General features: G+C 41.7%; 1 protein-coding gene across 1 annotated transcript in view; it reads right to left on the bottom strand.

Moving 5' to 3' along the window:
• Window positions 1-23,866, bottom strand: part of LOC126456339 (sialin-like) — a 136,775-nt gene that overhangs the window by 62,701 nt on the left and 50,208 nt on the right. Inside the window, exons 3-4 of the mRNA XM_050092092.1 lie at window positions 16,485-16,718; window positions 3,486-3,573 (exon numbers count right to left, since the gene is read on the bottom strand). Of these exons, the coding sequence (XP_049948049.1) occupies window positions 3,486-3,573; window positions 16,485-16,718 (322 nt within the window). The remainder of the gene's footprint in view (window positions 1-3,485; window positions 3,574-16,484; window positions 16,719-23,866) is intronic.

Genomic DNA, 23,866 nt, shown 5'->3' with positions numbered 1-23,866 from the left:
AAACACACTATAATGTGAAAATCCTTCATGTGTCAGAGTAGAAATCCCATTGTTGCATGTGGATGAAATAGCTGCAGGCTGTGGACCCAAAGAAGTGCCATATTGTTTGCTGAAGTGGGTCCTGGCTAACTCGTCTGAAATTCAAACTGAGGAACTTACTATACGAACTGATAGCTGCAGAGGTCCGAATCGTAACTTCCCCATTGTGTCATATTTTTGGATTATGAAATCTGTTCCTAATCTTAAAGTGATGAATCATAAATTCTTATCGTAGTTGGTGTCCGTGCTGTTCCTGAATGAGTCAAAGGTAGACTGAGCTCAAATACCTTAACTGCGACACTATGGGACTGGCAATAGCTTGTACGCCAATACCGCTTCAAGGAATTGATCGAATTATATGATATGCAAATGACAGATTTCAAAGACTTTGCAAGTCTTTTCAAGCCATCGCCTTTAGTTAAACGGCCAACCAAAAGTTTATTACCAGAAAAATTTTTGTTTAGCCAAATCGTGCATTTACAAGTTCGAGCAGAGAATTGAGGTTCTGTGTTGCATAAAAAAAACATCCGATCGTGCATTTCAAGATACTGATGTACAGCGGCGAAAAAGAGGGGCAGCCTGGCCTGAAGAACTTTGTGCTGTGCGAAAAAGTGTCGGACTCACAGCCTGCAGGAAAGCATAAAGATTGACAAAAGCTACTAAGGTGGGTGCCTCAATGTTTTCACTATTTCTGCAAAAGTGTACTACGGACTGTTTTCGTTAAGACAGTGCGGCGAAATTTGACTGTAATGGGCTATGGCAGCAGACGACCGATACGAGTGCCTCTGCCGACAGCACGAAAATGCCTGAGACGCCTCTCCTCAGCCCGTGACCCTAGGCGATTGGAAGCCCGCGGTCTGGTCAGATGAGTCCCGATTTCAGTTGGTAAGAGCCGATGATAGGTTTCGAGTGTGGCGTAGACCCTACGAAGCCATGGACCCAACTAGTCAACAAGGCACAGTGCAAGCTGATGGTGGCTCCCTCTCGTCCAATTGACCCTATGAGACTATGCAGTCATATGCTTCATTTTCCGAAAGAATGATGGATTTTTTGTGGACAGCAATGCGCCATGTTACGGGGCACAATTGTTTGCGATTAGTTTGAAGAACATTCTGCAGTATTCGAGCGACTGGTTCTGGCCACCCACATCGCCCGGCATGAATTCCATGGAGCATTTATGAGACATAATGGAGAGATCAGTTCGTGCACCGGCAACACTGTCGCAATTATGTATGGCTGTAGAGGCAGCATTGCTCAATATCTCTGGAGGGGACTTCCAACGATTTAACGAGTCCGTGCCACGACGAGCTGCTGCACTACGCCGGGCAAAAGTAGGTCGGGTCCGGCACGATATTAGGAGGTATTATTTGACTTTTGTCACCTGCGTGTATGTTACTATGAAGGAAAGAAGTGCTGATTATAATAACATTTTCTTTCCTTTAAGTGTCACTCCCATTCCTCTCGTGTCTATTTGTGCTTCACTTTTCCTTATTGACATTTATATACCATTAGATGCATGAAGTTGCCGTCAAAAATCCCTCATTTTTGTAGGTTTTGCAGCTTTCGCTATAGGCCTACTTTAATACAGGTGTGAACTTCACAATTAACAAGCTAAAATCGTTCCTATGGGACAATTATGCTGATTATGAGATTTGGTACAGTGTCCGAAAAAATGTCAAGCACCCAGAACACACGGCCGGTTGTGAATGTAACTTCGTACACGTACACACGATCGGCGGGTATGTAAATGATTAGAGTTGCAATTCTCTGTGACACGTAGAACGCCCGCAAGAGTGAATTAGTGTTGTTCATATTTAGTGTTATTACCGGGCCTGGTAGGTTATATAAGGTCGTGAACAGCGTCGATATTGAGTGATCACACGCATAAGCCATGTGCTCGTGCGAGATAGCGTTATTAGTACCTGATGGAGTTTGAAAGGGATCTCATTGAGGGTCTCCAATTGGCCGGCTGGGTGAATCGCGCAATGTTCGGACTTGTGGAACATTCGGGTGTGACATAGCCCAACGTTGGACTGCATGGGAACGTGGGGGCGCTCTTATTGGTCGTCAGGGTTCCGATCGACCACGTCTGACCACCGCAAGGGAGGATCGCTGTATTGTGCGCCAAGCACGTCGTAACCCCTTCATATATGCGAATGTCATCCCCAACAAGTAAAGCACCCTCTGCAAAGTCTTCTGTCATCCCGCACCGTTGGACGGAGACTAACAGTAGCCCTACTAGGAAATTATCGCCCCGTACGTGGGCTGCCGTTAACATCACGACACAAACGGCTGCATATGGGATGGAGCAGTCATAGGAAGGAGAGATCTCATTCTTCCAGTGTTTTCGGGTGGGACAGTAATGTTACTTCTGGCCTCGTGGTATGGGGAGCCATCGAGTATGACTTCAGGCCACGGCCAGTAGTGATTGAGGGAAATCTGACGGCACAACAGTACGTCACGGACATCCTGTGCCCTCGTACGTTTCGCTCCTGTGCTAGTACCGTGATGCCATTTTTCATGACACGCATTTCAGTGAACTGTTGTGGTACTTCCAAGGTGCTATCTGCCCCCCACAGGACGTGTACGGGACCAGCTCGGACGTTAACTCTGATCCAGTGCCAGTGTCCAAAGATATCAAGGACCAGCTACAACAGTTGTGGGCCAGCTTGCCTTAGGAAAGGATACAACGGCTTTGTGATATCCTTTCCAACCTTATCATTGCATACATCCATGTCAGAGGAGTCCAGGTTCATACCGATAAGTAAGCCCACATTACCAAGTTGTTTGTAAATCTGGTTTCATTTTGTAGTCCCTGAAATAACTTAATGTTCCCTCTCAACCTATGATGTTTAATTTCATTTCTTCCTCCCGCTCTGCACGCTTCACTTTTTTTTTAATCAGGGATTTCAATTATCTTTCCTTTTGTATGAGTTGTGGTATTGATGACAGAGCGCTGCACATTGACTCGAACACTTATGGACTTTTTTTTTTTTTTTCCTCCAGGAACGTTCCTCCGCCCCTCCTCCTCCCCCCCCCCCCCCCCCTGCCCCCCACCCTCTCTTGTCTTCTGCCGGAAGAAATGGGTTGCGACCTTGATGTCGTCCAACAGTGATGCGCGTCCGTAACACAGGCGCCAGGGGCTCGTTACAGCGAAGAGTTTATCTAGATAACTTCGTGATAATTAGACATTATCCGCGAAATATGCGTCACTGTGAAAGATAAACAGTGGCGTTGCCATTTGTCAATATCGCGAGTAGGACTGAAAGTTGTTAGAACTGGAAATGTATAGAACCGTATTTACAAGTAACTACTATTTGAACTGCAGAAAACTTGTCATAAATTACAAAAGAAATTATAGTCATAGGAAACGTGAGGAGTGCTACAGCTTGAAAAAGCGAGTGGAAACTATCGCTACATTAAATATCTTAGCTTAATATTAGTACCTGAAAATAAAAATCCTGAGAATTTCGACCTCTCCTTTGGATGAAACCACTTGGATACCATAGCCTGGAGAGACGGAATAACAACACCCTGAAAAAAGGAAACAGAATTCAAATTCTTGCTCGACTGTTTTTAACGAATAACTTTTTCAAAACTTCGAGGTATAATGTACTCGCAGCACTAATGTAAATAAATGTATACGTACCAATAATAGATGACAGCTTACCGTAATTGTAAACCAGTTCCAAAATATGTCGTCTAATACTCTTATTCAACCCTTACGTCATTACTGAACCGTCTGAAAAAACATGTATGGTATTTTTCCTCTTTATTTGACATTATTCAGTGTTTCGCTTAATTACTAGGGTTATGGTACACTAGTTCCTAGCATGCCTTTTGTGTTGAATACACGAAGAAAGAAGAAGTTAAACGCTGATGAGTACCTGTTTATATGGGCTAAAGTTGGCAATGAAAATTGTAAAATAAAAATCACTGGTGACTGTATGTTATATTATAGACAATAAACTTTGTCCTACCCGAGAACCATCCTTATCTATCCCGTGAATTTTTTTTTTTTTTTAAATTAAAAACACTGTTCACATATAGCTATGTGACTTGGCCCATGTTGATTGTTCGCTAGGCGGGTGACCTTGAGTGGGACTTAGTCGCTACTCGCTATGTAAGTCACCGGAATTTTTCAAAATGGTTCAAATGGATCTGAGCACTATGGGGCTTAACATCTGAGGCCATCAGTCCTCTAGAACGTAGAACTACTGAAACCTATTTAACCTAAGGACATCACACACATCCATGCCCGAGGCAGGATTCGAACCTGCGACCGTAGCAGTCGCGCGGCTCCGGACTGAAGCGCCTAGAACCAGCATTGTGTAAAACCCGTTAAAAGCGATGTGGAAGTCGTAGGACATTCGTAGCAGTGCCTGTTGGGTTGACAGTTCGGGCGGCGCGGTCTACTGCCAGACGAATTTGTAGCAGTTCTGAAGCGAATGCCGTGAAGTGTTTCCTTCAGTTTAGAAATCGAGTTGAAGTTACGAAGGCTTAAGTCAGGGAAGTGCAGTAGATGGTATAGCACTTAGCAGCCCCATCAGTCAAACAAATCAGTAACAAATAACTTGCGGGTTTGCTGCCGGGTGACGTCGTCGACCACCGCCGATATTTCGACAGGAGCACACCCTGCCATTCTCAAGGCGCAACTGCACAACTGCAGGTAATGATGACGACTGTTATTGGAAGACTTCATAAGGACATTAATTGCCTTGTCGTAAAGAAACTGTTTTAACTTTGGCAGCATGATACCGCAGCCTATAGAGAGGTGGAGAAAACAGGTCATTTGGGTGGTTGCCAAATCTGTAGGAGCGAAATAGTGGCCGCTTATGTGGAAATTTTGTAAATTTGTGGTAAGGGCTTATGGGACCAAACTGCTGAGGTGATCGGTCCCTAAGCTTACACACTACTTAACCTAACTTAAACTAACTTATGCTAAGTACGACACACATACCCATGCCTGAGGGAGGACTCGGACCTCCGACGGGGCAGCCGCTCGGACCATGACAAGACGCCCCACACCGCGCGGCTACCCCGCGCGGCTTAGCTCTCCTGCAACGTGTCTAGCACAGTCTGTGCCTTTTTCCACTCTTTGATGATGGAATATCCTGCGTCTGGCAGCTAAATTACATGTTGTGCAGGTGTAGACATTTCTGCATCTGAGCACTATGGGACTTAACATCTGAGGTCATCAGTCCCCTAGAACTTAGAACTACTTAAACCTAACTAATCTAATGACATCACACACATCCATGCCCGAGGCAGGATTCGAACCTGCGACCGTAGCGGTCGCGCGGTTCCAGACTGAAGCGTCTAGAACCGCTCGGCCACTGCCAGGAATGGTCATCCATCGTCCGCAGATAACATTTTCTGTGAATGACCTCTCCATTCATCGAATCTCTCAGTGCGTGGATACTGTGGAACTCTGCCTGGGGTGAGGCGAACACCCATCAACTTTCAGTGACGCTGTCAGAAATGACACGCCGAATTTCGAAAGATACTGAGAACACTCCATAAGAATTGTTTGAGAAGTCTTCTGGGTCATGTAACTTGCACCTATATATCTGTTATATTACACGTCCAGTTTCTATAGAACGCATTGAAGTTTTTTGTAAAACTCTCGAAGTTCCCTCTTTAAGTATGTTATACTGTTATGTATTCATACTCCGTATGCTTAAAATTTAAAGTTATGAAATCTTACAATAGATTTTAATCAATTTTGTCTGTGTCATTAGCGGGGAAGTGTGAAAAACTTCATCTTAGTTGTTTTTTTTATGGTAGTGTCCCAGTTGTCTCTCAACACTTGGAGGCATTTAACGTCATACTTGAACTGGAGATTCCAATTTATGAGGCGTCAATGCGAAAAAGTGCATCTGATGGTTACCTCAAGGAAAGAACAGCTCATCACGTGATTGTATGTTGTCATGCCGATACTAGCAAAGCTCTTGCGATGGAGTGCTTTTATTCATCATGAGATCGATAAGCTGACATTGAAGGACGAGGAAGATTATCAGTACTCACGTTGTTATTATCTATTCTAACATTACTTGACCATCGATGCGTGAAACGATAAAGCTACAAAGATGGTAGGCCTTTAATCACGAACTCTGCTTCGATTTATATTCCTATGTTGATTTAATTTCTCATTGTTGTTATTTCAGATGGAATCTACATTTGCTTCTCGGTTAAGGCTACTGGCGGTTTTCTTTCTGCCGCGTAGGCTATTTCATTTCATGACAGGACATGAAAACTTCACAACACAACACGTAGATCTATTGCAGTGATTGTCCCCGCTGCTTTATTTCTGTCTGTTATTATGCTCCAATCCTCTTCGAAATAATAGTTTGCAACAGATTCGACTGGTTTACTTTCGCGAACAATCACATATTTCTATCTCACTGCTTGCGATTGGCCTTGGTGTCTTTTTAATGGAAAAAACAGGTGTGAAACTCTGCTCATTCCAAAAATAAGCTTTCTGTTCCTGATAATGAGTGAAACGCGAACGTATACTTTTTCATAAGAGATCAACAAAACGATTTGAAGTACAGTAATAGTTCTAAGAGACATTCTGGTAACACAATGATAAGGTTACAAAATACACCAGGAACCAGGAAATATCGAGCATCGTTTTCCCCAGTCGGAGACAATAAAGGATGTGCAGTCAGGGATAGAATTCGCGTGACCCGCTCTCTTTTCTTATACTGAATTGCAAAGGTTTACTGTCTGTTACATAGCACAACAAGCAAATAGAAACAGTACTACCAACATACTGCCGACTCCCAGGTTTCGCTACTGCACCTTCAAGAAAACAACAAGTAAAATACCAACTGGACCGTGTTTAGAAGTTAACAAAAGATGAATTTTATTCAAAGACGGTTTAACAAAAGGGGCACTTATCCCACCATAAGACGAGGAAAGAAAATAGTCATGTATGAGCATCACAACCAGGAACAGCAACATTCTTCGTGATGTGCGCCTGGTCTGCAATGACGTGGAGAGTGTAAACGGATTAACTAACTGTTCCGCGATTTTATTTTTCACACAGTGTTTTTAGCTCGTCATTGCTGACACATTCTTCTCTACATCCCTGTCATCATAGTTTCAGTAAATGGAAACAGCAATAACACTTGAGATGCTGCTGTTTTAAATATATATATTTTGCGATTATTTTCATTGGTTTTGGTCGATATGGTTTTGAGCCTCGCTAGAATGACCTTGTGTTCACTAATCCTTGTATCCGTCATAACGCTCTCTATTAGATCAGAATTATTTGTTGCTAAGAGGTCAAGTGTGTTTTCGCAATCATTTACAATTCGTGTTGGCTCATGAACTAATTGTTCAAAGTAATTCTCAGAGAAAGCATTTAGTACAATTTCGGAAGATGTTTTCTGTCTACCACCGGCTTTGAACATGTATTTTCGCCAACAAATCGAGGGTAGATTGAAGTCTCCACCAATTATAACTGTATGAGTGGGGTACTTATTTGTAATGAGATTCAAGTTTTACACCTAAAACTAACATAGTTTTGTCCCGTTGCTTTTATAAACATGTATAGCAGGAAAAAAAACAGAGAACTGTATAGTAACAAAGGAATCTCTAGAAACCATCGGTTTGCAAACCGATAATGAGTATTTTATCCCTTATTTTTCAATAATTACATGAAAACCAAATTTCGAGTATAAGTTTGTATTTGCTGCAGCATCCGTTTTTGTCATGGTTTAATCTAATCCAACCTCATTCCAGTTTGTAGTGAGAGAACATGTTTAAATGAGATTCTGAACAACGGCGACGGCCATCGGTCTTCACTTGGCTTCGCTGGACGAGAAGGACGTCTTAAAATTGTTTGTGATGTGAATAAGACGACAGGCGAAATACCCTCAGACTTCAAGAAAAACGTAATAATTCCAGTTCCAAAGAAAGTGGGTTGTGACTGGTGTGAATATTACAGAACTATCGTATTAATAAGTATTACTGCAAAATACTGACACGAATTTTTTGCAGAAGAATGGCAAAACTGATAGAAGGTAAACTCAGGGAAGATCAATTTGGATTCCGGAGAAATGTAGGAACACACGAGGCGATAATGACCCTACGATTTCTCTTGGAAGAGAGGTTAAGGAAAGGCAAACCTACGTTCATAGCATTTTTAGACTTTGTGTAAAGCTTTCGACAGTGCGACGGGAATATACTCTTTGAAGTTTTGATGGTAGCAGGGGTCGAAATGCTGTTTACAATTTGTTCAGAAACCAGACAGTAGCTATAAGAGTCGGGGGCATGAAAGGGAAGCAGTGGTTGAGAAGGGAATGAGATAGGGTTGTAGCCTATCCCAAGATTATTCAATCTGTACACTGAGCAAACAGTAAAGGAAACCAAAGAAAAATATGGAGTAGGAATTAAAGCTCAGGCAGAAGAAAAGACGCTGAAGTTTACCGATGACATCGTAATTCTGTCAGACAGAAAAGGACTTGAAAGAGCAGTTGAACAGAACAAAAGCCAAACAATGATAACTGAATGTAGTAGAATTAAAACAGGTGATGTTGAGGCAATTAGATTAGAAAACGAGACACTTAAAGTTACAGATGAGTTTGGCTGTTTGAGCAGCAAAATAACTGGTGATGGCCGAAGTAGCGAGGGTATAAAATATAGGCTGGCAATGACAAGAAAAGCTTTCTCAAGAAGAGAAATTTGCTAACACCGAAAATATATTTTAAGTGTTGGTTGGTTGGTTGGTTTAGGGGTCGGGAAGGAAGTCGGCCATGCCCTTCAAAGGAACCATCCTGGCATTTGCCTGAAGTGATTTATGGAAGTCACAGAAAACTTTGATCAAGATGGCCGAATGCGAGTCCAATGTGCTAACCACTGCGCCACTGGGCTCGGCATTTAAGTGTTCGGGGGTCCTTTCTGAAGGTAGAGTTTAACCACGTTAGGAAATGAAACATTGACGATAAACAATTCAGACAGGAAAAGAATAGAAGCTTTTGAGATTTTGCTCTACAAAATAAAGCTGAAGATTAAAAGAGTAGAGAGAGTAACTAATATTGAGCTGCTGAACAGAGCTGGGGAGAAAAGAAGTTCGTGACTCAGTTTGACCAAAAGAAGAGATCGGTTGAAATGAGACATTCTGACACATCGAGGGACCACCAGTTTAGTGTTGGAGGGAAGTGTGCGGGGTAAAGGAAGACCACGAGATGAATACCGTTAGCAGATTCAGAAGTATGTAGGTTGCAGTTGTTATTCGGAGACGAAGAGGCTTGCACAGGATGGAGTAGCATGGACAGCTGCATCAAACCAGTCTTCGGACTGAAGACCACAATAACAACATGCTCAAGACAGAAAACAAGAATAATTATGACAGCTGCTGCAGAGGAAGGCCACCCAAATTACTCCCTCTGTTCTTGATTTATGTTGTTCATGTTGTGATGGGTAAATCTGCATATTATTCGTATACACTTTCTAGCTCTGACCCCTATTTATAGACAATTCTGTGCCTACCTGGTGCGTGTCTTCGAAATGCAAGTATGAGGTACTCAAGGAACAGCTCCGCATTCTCCTTGACACTACCCTGGGACGTGGCAACATCCTGTAATATTTTTGGCAACTGTGTGATCTCTTTTTATTTCCTGTAGTGATTAAGACTCATCTGATGTTTTCTTTTTTTGCGATTAAGTGATCTGAATAATTTTCATCTAATGGGCGACTTCGAGTTTTGAAATTTATAGGCCGGCCGCAGTGGCCGAGCGGTTCTAGGCGCTTCAGTCTGGAAAGGCGCGACCGCTACGGTCGCAGGTTCGAATCCTGCCTCGGGCATGGATGTGTGTGATGTCCTTAGGTTAGTTAGGTTTAAGTAGTTCTAAGTTCTAGGGGACTGATGACCTCAGAAGTTAAGTCCCATAGTGCTCAGAACTATTTGAACCATTTTTGAAATTTGTAATTTCGAGTCCGGAAGTTCCTTCCAAGCAGATATTGCAACTTATCTCTTCTTTTATGTTGCCAATTGTCTGTCTTAGCCATCAGTAGGGCAATGAGGGAGCCACGTCTGCTGCAGTTGTTCGGTAGCTCAGTGGAAATTTTGTTTCGATTGAAACCTAATTACCAGCGGTCGTGTTGACAATGAACTGTACACTACAGGAAGCAAGGAAAGTTTGCCGAATTTGTAGTTGAGTATTGGGCTATTGCACTGTTGTTTCGCTGAGTTTATATTGTGGACTGTAAATTGACGTTGTTCACATTGTTTTTTTAATGTTCGTTATTTGAAGATTTCGTTGATTTCAAGAAGAGGCACTTTGAAGTACTTTTGCCGAACTACTGCACGTAAAGCTAAGTGAATTTTAGCAAGCAGCTAATGGCACATTCAGATTTTTAGTAACGTTTATGAGTAAAAAATTGCGTATCAGGCTGGTGACAGTACGAAGTCACGAAGTGACGTAGACGCTGGGTGTTTCTGCGGTGGGGATACCAGTATTCTAATCCTTAACAGTGTGGCGGCCATTTTGTTCGCTCTCACAGTTTTCAACGAGGTTGAAGCAACATCTATGCTGGTCTGAGTGGTGATCAGGTCGCGATCGTTTTCGGTGTCAGAAATTTTTTCGCGTCGTCTGTCAACGACACTTTGAAATATTTCTCTTGAATTCACTGGGATTACAGAGTTTTTCTGCAGCATCCAGCACTCTGTTTATTACTGATGGTAGTTCAGAAGAGCGTATATTTTTGCGTGTCAAGTTCATTTGGACCCTGAATGTATTGCATAAGTCTGAAGTTTAGCTCAGTTTGCCAGTGTAGGGCTTGAATATTTTCTATTACCAATCGACACTTACGTTTAGGGCATTATGTGTCGACTAGACTCATATTTATTGGAATTAGTGTGGGGTTTAACTTCAGTTAATTTTAGCTTTGAACACTGCCTGTGTTTTCCAACTAATTTATTTATTTAATTAATGTAGTGAGTCCACTGACCACTGTATTAGGGGCTCGAGCTAATTTCATTTTGTCATCTGATTAATACATAAGAGGCAACTTAAAAAAAAAAAAAAAAAAAGAAACAGCGTACAAAGTAACCAGGGAAAGATACCATCATCCTCAAAAAAGAAAACGAACAGCCATTCGAGGTCCTTTCCAGCCTGTTATGATGGTCACAACTTTTCGCTATTCGCTACTGTTGCTTATGTGAAACTTGCTACCATGTAATTGGCGAAACAGGAGATATTATGAAATTTGTGCATGTTAATGGAAGTATAGGTAAGATTCAGGTAACTTTTTGGCCTAGGTTTGTTCACTGTTAAAGTATTTAAGCTCCCATTTGAAATCCCTTGTGATCATGCAAGGCAGTTTTAAGGGAATATGGACGAGTAATTTCTGTTTAAGAAGAGAGATGGGATAAAGAATTTCTCTTGCCTTTTTCCAACGGAATTCGTCAAGTTAAGATTGATTTACTAAAATATGAACCGTTTGCAAAAATGTATCTGCCTGTCGTGCAGTACCTATCTATGAGGGACGCCAAGGACGTGTCCAACATGCAGCTCCAGTGAATCTGTGTGTGCTAAGTGGTAATGGAAATGAGTGTTTGGCGTCACTGGCCGGGAGGCCCCTTGCGGGGCAGGTCCGGCCGCCGTGGTGCAGGTCTTACTACATTCGACGCCACATTGGGCGACATGCGCGCCGGATGGGGAAGAAATGAAGATGAAGACAACACAACACCCAGTCTCTGAGCGGAGAAAATCCCCGACAAGGTACAATAGAATAAACGACATTAAAAGAAAATAACAAGAAACATCAAAAAAGCATAGAAAAGTAAATAACGAATAATAACTCGTCCACAAACATCAGCAAAACATCACAGTAAAATAAATGATGTAGTATAGCAACTCGCCCACAATTTAAGAAAGTAACTCGTGCTACATGAACTTACGAGTCTATTGTCGTGGGAGTTAGCAGAGAAACTGGTGATACTTGTGAAGAAGCAGCGCAGAGAGATAAACAGATTACATAGTCTAAGTTTAAATTATAATCTGAAGATATCAACAACAAAAACAAAAACTATCTTTTTAGGAAAGATGTCCCATTTCCAGTATCTGGGATAGGATAACTTTTGATGAAGAGGAAGACAAAAACAAGAAAATTAACTCCTATTAAGATATACGTGGCGTGATAAAAAGAACAAAAAGAGGTAAAACACGGGAGAAACCCAAATGAAATTCTGTAAGTTATGGCACTATCACAGTATTGTATGGAGCAGAAAGTTGAACATTAAGATTAAAAGATTTACGACAATTTGGAACATCATAAATTAAGTTTCTTAGGTCTGTGAAAAGCTGCACGAGAGAAGACATAAGAAAAGACCTGGGAGTAAAGCCATTAAATGGAAAAGTAATCCAACGAAGGACTGGAAAGAGTAGGTACTGCATATTTCACTTCACAGAATTCCTCGACAAGCGATGGAATATAATGCCTTTGGAAAAGGGACTGTGAGAAACTCTAGCAAGACATGGTGTGGCCGGTACAGGCCGTAAGGCTTAAGCCTGGATTGGCAGAAGAAGAATAAGAAGAAGATGATGATGATGATGAAGAAAGAAGATGGGGTTTTTATAACTAACGTATTATCTCGGTATCATTGTATGTATTGTATTGTATTGTACGTTAACCGGGGACCTAGAAACGACGGAGAGGCTACGTCCCCGCCGCAGCCGCAGTGGTCCACAACCCCACGACGACTACCGCAGTCCACTTCACCCCTTCGCCGCCCCACACCGAACCCAGAGTTACTGTGCGGTTCGGCCCCCGGTAGACCCCCCAGGGAACGTCTCACACCAGACGAGTGTAACCCCTAAGTTTGCGTGGTAGAGTAATGGTGGTGTACACGTACGTGGAGCACTTGTTTGCACAGCAATCGCCGACGTAGTGTAACTGAGGCGGAATAAGAGGAACCAGCCGGCATTCGCCGAGGCAGATGGAAAAACGCCTAAAAACCATCCACAGCCTGACCGGTTCACCGGACCTCGACACAAATCCGCCGGGCGGATTCGTGCCGGGGACCAGGCGCTCCTTTCCGCTCGGAAAGCCGTGCGTATGACCGCACGGCCAATCGGGCGGGCATTTCGGTACCATTCTAGAACGCATTCTGCTAGCAGAAAAATAAACTGAAGCTGTATCTCAGGTTCTTGATCTACGTTATTGCTGTCAGAACTTTATTTTTGTCATAAAAATATCCACGAACTTCACCAAAAACTAGAATTTGTGGGTTCCAGTGAAACTTAAGGCAAACAGATGTCTCTATATGGTTGACAACCAGACAGACAACATCTGAAATTAGTGTTCAAATGAGCAATAAAAACGACGAGGGTAGTCGTCGAAACATCATGAGTCGAAAATCAATCACTGAATCTAATGTGGCTGGATGCCCAAATTGCACTTACTAGACATTGCATTGACATGATTATGGTGTCACGATAGAGATTTTAAAATAATGCACACTTTTAGTAATTACTACCTAAGAAAGACGATGGAATAATGTCCTCTATCACTAAAAATAGACGAGAGTAGAATCCCAGTTTGCATTCAAAATGCGAATTTTTTATGTTTCTCAGCTGAGATATGGCATTCGATTACGACTTCTCCCATCAGAGAAAAAGGATGACAAAATTTTTGTCCGTCAGTTCTTATAGTAGTATCAAAATATAACGAAACGTTCGTAGCAAGAGTTATTCTTTGGTGTCTGTGAAGTCAAATGAAAACACAAGACGGCTAGTAATGCATGTCAATGATCTTTCACCATTTAAAAGTATTTTTTCCATTGGAATCAGAACAGAAAGCGGCAGATTCTGAACGTATCGCTCTAAAATAAGAGAACGGATGTGTCGAACACGCCATTGTAAAAAAACAGTTTCTTTTTGAGTTACGTGTTTCATTATGTTCTTGCATAACATAAACAAACGATGTTTATCCGCACTTAAGCTCTCCAAATTCTGTTGGGATATCTTTGGCTGTAAATGTCCAATCATAATATTTGATAGTAGGTTGTAATCGTAGTAACAATTGTTGGCTTTACCTAAAGCTATTTATGGAAACAGTGGGAACGCTTCACTAGTATCTAAACCCAGATCCTACCGAAAATAGATCGTACTGCTGCGTCACATTTCCTGCATTAACGTAATCATAACTGCTAATCATTTCACTTCGTTACATTATAATTATGTTACAGCATCTAATTCATTCGCTGTTATAACGCTTTCATCTGCTTTACCTGTCCTAGGTGTGAAGTAACTGTTACTGTTAACCTACCGATTCTAAAATAACTGCAGCAGTGACAGATTAGCCTTACTATACGTAATAAATAAATGCGTTACTGAACTAATTTGCCTTGTCATACTTGATGGCTCAATTAAACCGATATTTCCATCTATAATCTGTATATAATGCAGCTGCCGACAGAAAAACAAATTTCGTGTTATTCCTTAAGCAATTAAGCTACAGTATGAAATGTAGGAGGACATGCTGAAAAGTAATGCCTCCGAATATTTTATGTGAAAACTCTAGAGGTTTTTGGTTAAAAGAAACGTTTTTAACATTCTACATATTTATTATTCATGTTCACATATTTATTTCTGCACATTGCCATTTCTGCCAACAAGCAACCAGTTTGTTGATACCGTCACTGTAAAATGTCTGAATTTGTTGACAGAACCACAACCTCATCTCAGCTTCCACCCCTTCATCACTACCAAAGCGAAGGGCAGGAAGGCGCTCTTTCAGTTTTGGAAACAGATGAAAACCTTTACAACTCTTTTGGGCGCTATATATGGCTTAGGATTGGTACTAACCGGTTATGTGAGCCTCCGTCGGTGACGTAAGTTCAAATGGTTCGAATGACTCTGAGCACTATGGGACTGACTGAAACGCCTAGAACCACTCGGCCACAACGGCCGGCAGGTGCCGAGATAGTCCGCGCATTTTGCGACGATGATGTTTGGTTTGTGGGGCGCTCAACTGGGCGGTCATCAGCGCCAGAGCAAAGTCCCAATTTTTACACAGTCCAATTTTTTTACCCAATCCAATCTAGCCACTGTCCGAATGATGGTGATGATGGTGAAACGATGAGGGCAACACAAACACCCAGTCTCCGGGCAGAGAAAAATCCCCAACCCGGCCGAGAATCGAACCCGGGACCCCGTGATCCAGAGGCAGCAACGCTCGCCACTTGAGCTGCGGACGCGCATGTGCGATAAACACTGTGTGTGGATGGCGCAGTGGTTAACGCAAGTGCCTAGTAAGCAGGAGATTCCATGTTCGAATCCCGTTCCGGGACACATTTTCGCTTGTCGCCGCTGATGCTGCACTAAGTCCTCATTCAGCTAATATTAATAGTATTTCCCTTTCCTTTCTCCCCCCCCCCTCCACCTCCTATAGTGTATATAAAAAGTTTTCGATCGTTTGCAGCTTTCTGTGTCAGCCCACATCATTGCTCAGAGACTAGAAACAGCTGCGCTAGGGAGTTCCTATTCCATCCGCAGGCTGCTGTCAACACCGTAACACAAACGGCTGCGTTGGTAGTGGAGCCGAGACTGAGGAGCATGGCGTGCTAATGAATGAAGTCGCATTGTGTCCAGTTCAGAACGACCGCAGGTGACCAAAGTTGGCGACATGGGGTGAGGCGCCATTCTTCCAATGTTCCGGAGTGGCAGAGGGATGTTACTTCTGACGTCATGGTGTGAGAAGCCATTGGATATAAGTTCAGATGACAGATGGTATCGATGGGAACGCTGACGACACAACGGTACGTCACGGACATCCTCCATCGTCATGTGTCATTTCTAATGTGACAATATGGTGGTGCCATTTTCCAGCTCGACAACGGTAATCCATACGTGGGACCTGTCTCTAAGAAATGACTGCGTGGAGTTGAGGTACTACTGTGGCTAGTAATATCTTTAGGTGTATGGTCAATAGAACGAGTATGGGACCAGCTCGAACGACACCTCTGTCCCAATGTCAGTACCAAGGGAATGAAGGACCAGTTACAACAGTTGTTGGCCAGCTTGCTCCAGGAGAGGAGACAACGGCCTTATGACACCCTTCCGAAGCGAGTCAGTGCGTGCGTCCAGGACAGAGGGAGTGCAATGTCACGTTGGTAAGTAGGCTCATACTATCTAAGTTTTTCTAAATCCGACTCTATATTGTAATCACAAAAATTACAGCGCATACCCTCTCAACAGTTGAAGTTGCATTTCGTTTGCTCCTGCCCTTTAGTTTTCTCCTTTAAGTTTTTTGTCAGGCAAGCGAAGCATACCTGGAGAAAGTTGTGGAGAAACTTATTGAGGCTGTTTTCAGGGCTATATGTGGTGAGAGACACGGTACTAAAGTGATGTCTCCTGGGAGTGAATAATTTGCCGTCCGGTGTGCTCGCGTTTTGCGTGACTTATAGGGTGAGAGGAGAGGAGTGTGCTGACCGAGGCGGCGCCGGCGAGCACCCTCACGGCCATGAAGAGGTAGACGTCGGCGCGCGCGGCCACCGGGCTGAGCAGCGTGAGCACGCCGCTGAGCAAGACGCCGGGCCCGCACACGTGGCGGCCGCCGTACCGCTCCGCCAGGTAGCCGCCCGGCAGCTGCATCGCCACGTAGCCGTAGTAGTACGACGACAGCACGTAGCCCTGCATCGTCTCGTCCCACGCGAACTCGCCCTCCTGCGTCACAGCAAACAGAGGCAGCTCCAGAGGAAATCCGCGAAGTACCAGGTAGTTGTAATCGAAGTGCAGCTACTGTCGGCTGTAATTATCGTGTTACAGTGAAGTTAATGGCATGTGGCCGTGCAGTGGGTCTAATATCTCTGGCAGACGCACGTCCACGAAGCTCTCGTTCAGTTGAGTGATTGGTATTCAATTAATTTAGTTAATATTACATTTTAGACTAGTGCATTTACTTCTTCGCTTGGCTACCTATTGAGGATTTCGCTTTTATGTGAGCATTTAGGTCGAAAAGAAAGTATTTTTAAAGGCCAATAATCGTTAGTTTTGTTAACATATTAGGCGTAAATTTCGAGCGAGTGCAGATCTTTATTATTTTGACACGACTTAGCGGTTCAAAGTCAAATTAATTCGTGTCTGACATATAGAGTTTAGGTAGTTAGTTAAAACTTTCGAAAGTAAGATAAAAAGTTTATTTACATTAGCATTTAGTTACGTATTAGTACAGGCTATGAAACTTCAGAGCTCTTCTGCCAAGTTATTCTCTGCTTTCTTGTAAATTTTGTGTATATTTTTGCATAAATTTTTCTATAAATAATGTGTGACAAATGTGGTGGTTACTGTAGAAATCTGAAGGGGGGGGGGTATTCTGTGAAGACTGTAGGTTATGGTCTCATTGAGGCGAATGTAGCGACGAGGAAACGTGGGTAGTTAATGAGGCTCTTCCATGGCAATGTAGATTATGTATAAAGAACAGAAAAATTGTTGAACAGGAGTCAAAAATTTGTGCCCTTAAGGCTGAATTACAAAACGCGAATTTGGAATTATGTAGGCTACGGGAGGAAAAAGAGACGGGGTGTCAGGAAAATGGAGCAAGCAAAGGGCGAAAATGGGAAACTGTTAAAGAAACTTTACAAATTCAGTTAGTAAATCAGTTTGGCATGCTCTCTGAAGTAATGGAAGAAAGGCTTCATCCCGATGTAGTTGAATGTAGGTCGAAGCAAAATATTAGCTTAAAGAAAAAAGACGGATCGGGATCAAATAAGAATAGGAAAAGAAGAATTCTGCATCTAGGTAGCAGTCATTGGAGTGATGTAGGCCAGCAGTTTCAGGAGAAATTAGGTGCAGGGTACCAGGCCACTAGTTTTGTGAAACCAAGTGCTAGCCTTAGCCAGGTGACAGGGAACTTAGGTCAGCTATGCAGGGACTTTGAGAAGGCAGATCAGGTAATTATAGTTGAGGAAGCAGGAAACAGTCTAGCTATGAATCCAAGATATACTATTAGGAGTAACCTGGACAAAATAGGAGCAGAAACTGGGCACACAAATGTGGGGTTTGTAGAGGTCTTACAGCGCCATGATCAGCCCTGAGTAAACACTACTGTAAGGCACGTTTACACTGAGCTGAACAGGATGCTCCAGATACCGGCAAAATCTCACATAAGTGTTGTTCCAGTTGTTGCTATTCGTAGATTGGGATACACTACACATGGCCTGCACTTACGAGATAGGAAGGGGAAAGATGAGTTAGCCTTCTCTACTAACAGATACTGTAAGGGGGAGCTACAGTCACACAAGGGATGGTCCTTGCGGTTAATTGGACCAGGCAGATAGGTTTTTAGGATTAAAACCAAAATCCAGACAGACAAAAATCGAGAAAAATAGAATAAAAGAAGCTTCATGTACAATAAATAGGGGTAAAGCTAAGAATAGTATGAATTTACTTCATCAAAATATCAGGGAAATAAAAAATAAAGTGAATGAGCTGTTAGTGTGTTTTAATGATCTCAAAGATAAGAATGAAATTGATATACTTTGTCTGTCTGAACACCATGTAACTGTGGGGATGGAAAGTGTCAGTATAAATGGGTATAATCTAGCATCTTACACTTGCAGATCTAGCATGGATACAGGAAGAGTTGCCATTTACACAAAACAAGGGTATAAGTACAAAACTATAGAAGTAACCAAATTTTGTGTCGATCAGCACTTTGAAGTTTGTACTTGTAAACTGCAGCTCGATAATGTAGTGTTGATATCAGTAACAGTGTACACATCCCCATTAGGAGATTAGGAGCTATTCACAAAAAAGTTTGACTCCCTACTATGCTGGCTGTCAGACAAAAAGAAGAAGTTATTAATAAACTTTCTAAGCAATTATGATAATAAAAGTGAACCAGAAGTGTTATTAATGACATATATCAATTATCAACTTCCCTACACATATAGCTCAAGACTGTAGCACTCTAATGGGTAATGTTTTTGTACAGTAAGAGGATGTAAAACCAACATACGCTTTCTCTGTAATATATTGATTATCAGACCACGATGCACAATTGATTAACTTACAAAACATAGCAGGGTATACAGTTCAGAAACCAGTAAGTAAAAGTGTAAGGCTGGTCAACCCAGTATCTATAGCGCACTTCAGAACAAATGTTTAAGGAATTTTAATTGAGGACATGCATATAATGAGCCAAATGCTAATGTTAAATGCAACATATTACTTGATAAATTTATATCCCTTTTTGAACATTGTTGCCCCAAAAAAATTACTAAATGTAACACCAAACAGTTTTCGAAGACACCTTGGATTACTCCATGTATTAAAGTGTCTTCAGAAAGAAAAAGAAAATTGTATGAGACAGCAAGAATTAGTGAAGATCCAGACTATAAAAATTATTCTAACATACTGAAAAATCAAAAAATATGTATATTAGAGATGAACTTAACAACTCTGGCAATAAAACCTAATCGGTATGGAATGGTGTTAGAAGAGAGACAGGAAAAATAGCCACTGAAGTAGGTAGTATGATTATTAAAGAGAATGAGACCATCTTAACCAAAAGTAAACAAGTAGCTAATGTATTTAACAACCATTTCTTAAGTGTAGGTGAAAAAATTGGTGAGAACAGTCCAAAAGAAAGACCCAAGCAGTACCTGGAGGAGTCAGTTTTGAGAAATCCTTGTCAGATTAATTTTCATCTAACAACCTCTTGTGAAATAAAGAAAGCCATTAAATCTTAGAAAAATAAATGTTCTATTGGAGTAGATGACATCTCTAACAAGATATTAAAACAACATGTATGTGTTACAGCTGATGTTCTGTGTCACATCTGTGATACATTGCTAACTCAAGATATTTCCCCAGACAGGTTAAAATATGCCATTTTCAAGCCTCTCTATAAAAAAGGGGACACCACAGATGTCAATAATTACCAGCTAGTATCCTTGCTTACCGCATCTTCAAAAATCATCGAGAAAGTAGTGCACTCAAGAGTGATTACCCATCTCAACAGTTATGAGTAACATAGTAAACTACAGTTTGAATTTCAGAAATGTTGTTCTAGTGGAACAGCAATATACAATTTCACTGCCCACATAACAGAGTCTTCAAACAGAAAAATGTCACCACTAGGAATTTTCTGTCACATATCCAAAGCATTTGATTATGTTACAGAAATTACAATTCTACAGTATAAATGGAACAGCATATGAGTGGTTTAAGTCATATCTACAGAACAGGAAGCAAAAAGTTTCTCTATGTGGTTTAAGGAAGTTTATCACTTCATCTAACAGGGGTGAAATTACATTAGGTGTTCCGCAGGGTTTGACCATGGGTCCCCTTCTGTTATTGATATATGTGAATGACCTCCCTTCTTATCTGAAACAAGAAGCTAAACTGACAATGTTTGCTGATGATTATTATTATCATTATTAATCCAGTAAAAGAAACTCCAATAGATAATGATGCAAATAATATCTTTGTCAAAGTTATTGATTGGTTTTCTGCAAATGGGCTTGCTCTGATCTTTGAAAAAACACATTGCATCCAATTTTCTACTGCAAGAAGTATAGTTCCTTCAATAAATATAACGCATCAACAGAAGTCAGTAGCCAGGGTAGAGCATACTAAGTTGTTGGGTGTACATATAGATGAGAGTCTGAATTGGAAATTCCTATTTTGGATCTCCTAAACTAAAGCGACTAGATTCAGCAACTTTTGCAATCAGAGTAATTGCTAATTTTGAGGATATAGAAATTAGCAAGCTAACATACTTTGCATACTTTCAGCCTCTGATGTCATACAGAATAATATTTTGGGGTAACTCAACACTTAGGCAAAAAGTATTCACTGCTCAAAAGGAAGTGGTTAGAATAATGTGTGGAGCTCATAGAGGCACATCTTGTAGGCATCTTTCTAAAAGGTTAGGCATTCCTACAACAGCCTCACAGTACATTTACTCCGTAATTATATTTGTTCTCAACGACATGGAATAGTTTAAAAACAATGATTATAATATCAGCAGATGGGAAGACTTGCACTATCCTCAACTTAATCAATCTTTGGCACAGAAGGGGTTTAAAATATTCTGCTCAGAAGTAATAGTTTCAAAAACATACTGAAATCGTATGTCCTTGACCACTCCTTCTATACCATAGATGAATTCTTGAATAGGAGTAAATAAATCTATAAGTGTAATATTTGAGTTTTGCACCATTTAATGGAATGGGGTAGGTATTAAAAATTTTAAGCTTTTAAAAAAACGACCTTGATTCATGTGTGCATTTCTTATGCATTTGACAGGTTCCACATCGTAACGGTTCCGTGAGATTGATCAATGGAACACGTAACTAACTAACTAACAATATTCTGTGGAGCGACGAGGCACCTTTCACAACACAGACTGCAGTGAATACACAGAATTTTGGTGGTACTGTAAAAACGCGTGATGTGCACTAAAAGCCACTGCACTCACCGTATGTGACTGTGTGGTGTGGATTCACGTGCAACTTTATTCTCGGTTTGTTCTTCTCATAAGAAAACACATTCAAAGGGCCTGTCAGGTGTAACATGACGTTGACAAGTTATCGAGACCTCCTTGTACGGCATGTGATTCCAGCTTTGGAAGAATGAAGCTGTGTAGAAACTACTGTTTCATACAAGATGGGGCAACGCCTCAAGTTGCTAGCCCAGTGAAAGAAATGCTTAATGCAACCTTCCATGAGCGTGCTATCTCCAGAGGTTTTCCAGATGCATGGCCTGCAAGATCATCTGATCTGTATCCATGTGACTTTTGGCTCTGGGGATATCTAAAAGAACGTGTTTACCAGGGACATGTTCGGTCTCTTTCTGATCTGAAGGACAGTACACAGGGACACGTTGTTCAGATTCCATTAGAACAGCAACGAGCAAATGTTGGTTACGCCGTTGAATTGATGCATCATCTCGTCGACACTGCCGGTGCTCATATTGCACAAATTGTGTGAGCAGCGGTTAGTAAAAAAAAAAATCGACTTTGTGCCTTCCTCATTTTTTTGACCTTTTTCTGCTCATGTCCTGTTCCTTATCCATTACCTATAGAAACATTTATATAGGTCTTTCTTACATTCGCATCGCCAGATTTGCACCTTGTGCCCAAATTTCGAACTATTTTTTTTCAGCGTAAATCAGTTCCGCCTAAACAAAGGCATTAGCATATCTACTAAGTTTCACTGCCATGCGATAATTGCAGCTCACGCTGGACAACTATGAATAGCTGAACTTCAATTTCAAAGCCACCCGGTAAAACGATCGACAGTTGGAAGCAACACTACGACATATTATGCTACTGTTCTTCCTAACGAGGTCACTTAAACATAAAAAGAATATGATCATCTAGAATGATTTCGTTAGCAGAATGCAAGTGCTATTTCGCAACATCAGTGGACATGGGGCAACAAGAAACGGAGTGATACCTGTATGTACGAGGGTTGGAACTTTGATAATGGCAACTATTTATTTACAACTTTTAAAAAACTGATACGTGTTTCAAAGTTTTACTTTCCTACAGAGCAGTCACCAATATGATGTATAATCTGTCGCCAGCAACGTGGAACTCGCAGGATACCCTTGGCATCGTCAGTTGTGTTGATAGTTCAAGTGAAGTTGCCTGTTGCTCAACGGATCTCTGCGACAGTTCTGAAGCGAATGCGAGAAACTTCGGGAGAAAGTTAAAGTCACAAGGACTTCAGTCTGGCGTGTGCGATGTGAGGTACGGCCCCACCGATCGAACAAGTCAGTACCAATTGCGCCATCCGCACCCGAGCATTGTTCTGCAAAATAATAGGCGCGTCCAGCAGAAAGTATCGCCGCTTTTTTCTCACGCTGGTCGCTGTCTGTAGTCCGAAATAATGTACTTTCGATGGCACGGACAAGTGTTATATCACCCACTACACACCCCGGACTTAAGCCCTTGTGACTTGAACTTGATTCTTAAAGGAAGGATTTCATTGCATTCGCTTCAGAACTATTACAGAAATTTGTCGGGCGATAGACGGCTCTATTTGAAATATCAACACGACTGACGCTCCTCGCACGACTTCCACGTCGCTGATAACGAGTTATACGTAATGCTCGTCACTATTTTGATGGAGGGTAAAACTTTGAAACAGTACCTGTTTCGAATAAGTTGTAAACAAATAGTTGCCCTTTTAAAGCTCCAGACCTCGTACATTTACATACATGCTCCAAAAGACACCACCACACGGTGCATGATGGAGGGTATCTTCTACCAATACCAGTCATTTCCTTTCCAGTACCACTCACAAATGCAGCGAGAGAGGATTACTGCCTATAAGCCTCCGCACAAGCCCTAATTTCTCTTTTCTTCTCTTCGTGGTCCTTATGTGAAATGTACGTCTGTGACAGTAGATTCATTTTGCAGTCAACTGTAAATGCCGGTGCTCTCGCCTTCCTTTCGGGGGTTCCCATTTGATTTCACAATGCATCTCCGTAATACTCGTGTGTTGGAACAAAACGAAGAGAACACCTCTGAACTGCTCGATGTCTTCTTTTTATCAGAACTGTTGGGGATCCCAAACACTCAAACACTACTCAAGATAGGGTCGCAATAGTATTTCATACCCAATCTCCTTTTAATATAAACCACATTTCCCAAGAATTCTCCCAACAGGCGTAAATCGACCATTCGCCTTCCCTGCTGCCGACCCTACATGCTCGTTCCATTTGATATTACTTTGCAAGGCTATGCCTAGATATTTAATCGGCGTGATTGTATCAGGCAGCATACCACTAATATAGCATTCGAACGTTACAGGACTGTTTTTCTACTCATCAGTATTATCTTACATTTGTCAACATTTAAA

This window comes from Schistocerca serialis, chromosome 2 (assembly GCF_023864345.2).
Source record: "Schistocerca serialis cubense isolate TAMUIC-IGC-003099 chromosome 2, iqSchSeri2.2, whole genome shotgun sequence".
NCBI classification, from domain to species: domain Eukaryota; kingdom Metazoa; phylum Arthropoda; class Insecta; order Orthoptera; family Acrididae; genus Schistocerca; species Schistocerca serialis.
This window is presented reverse-complemented; position numbering and strand designations above follow the sequence as displayed.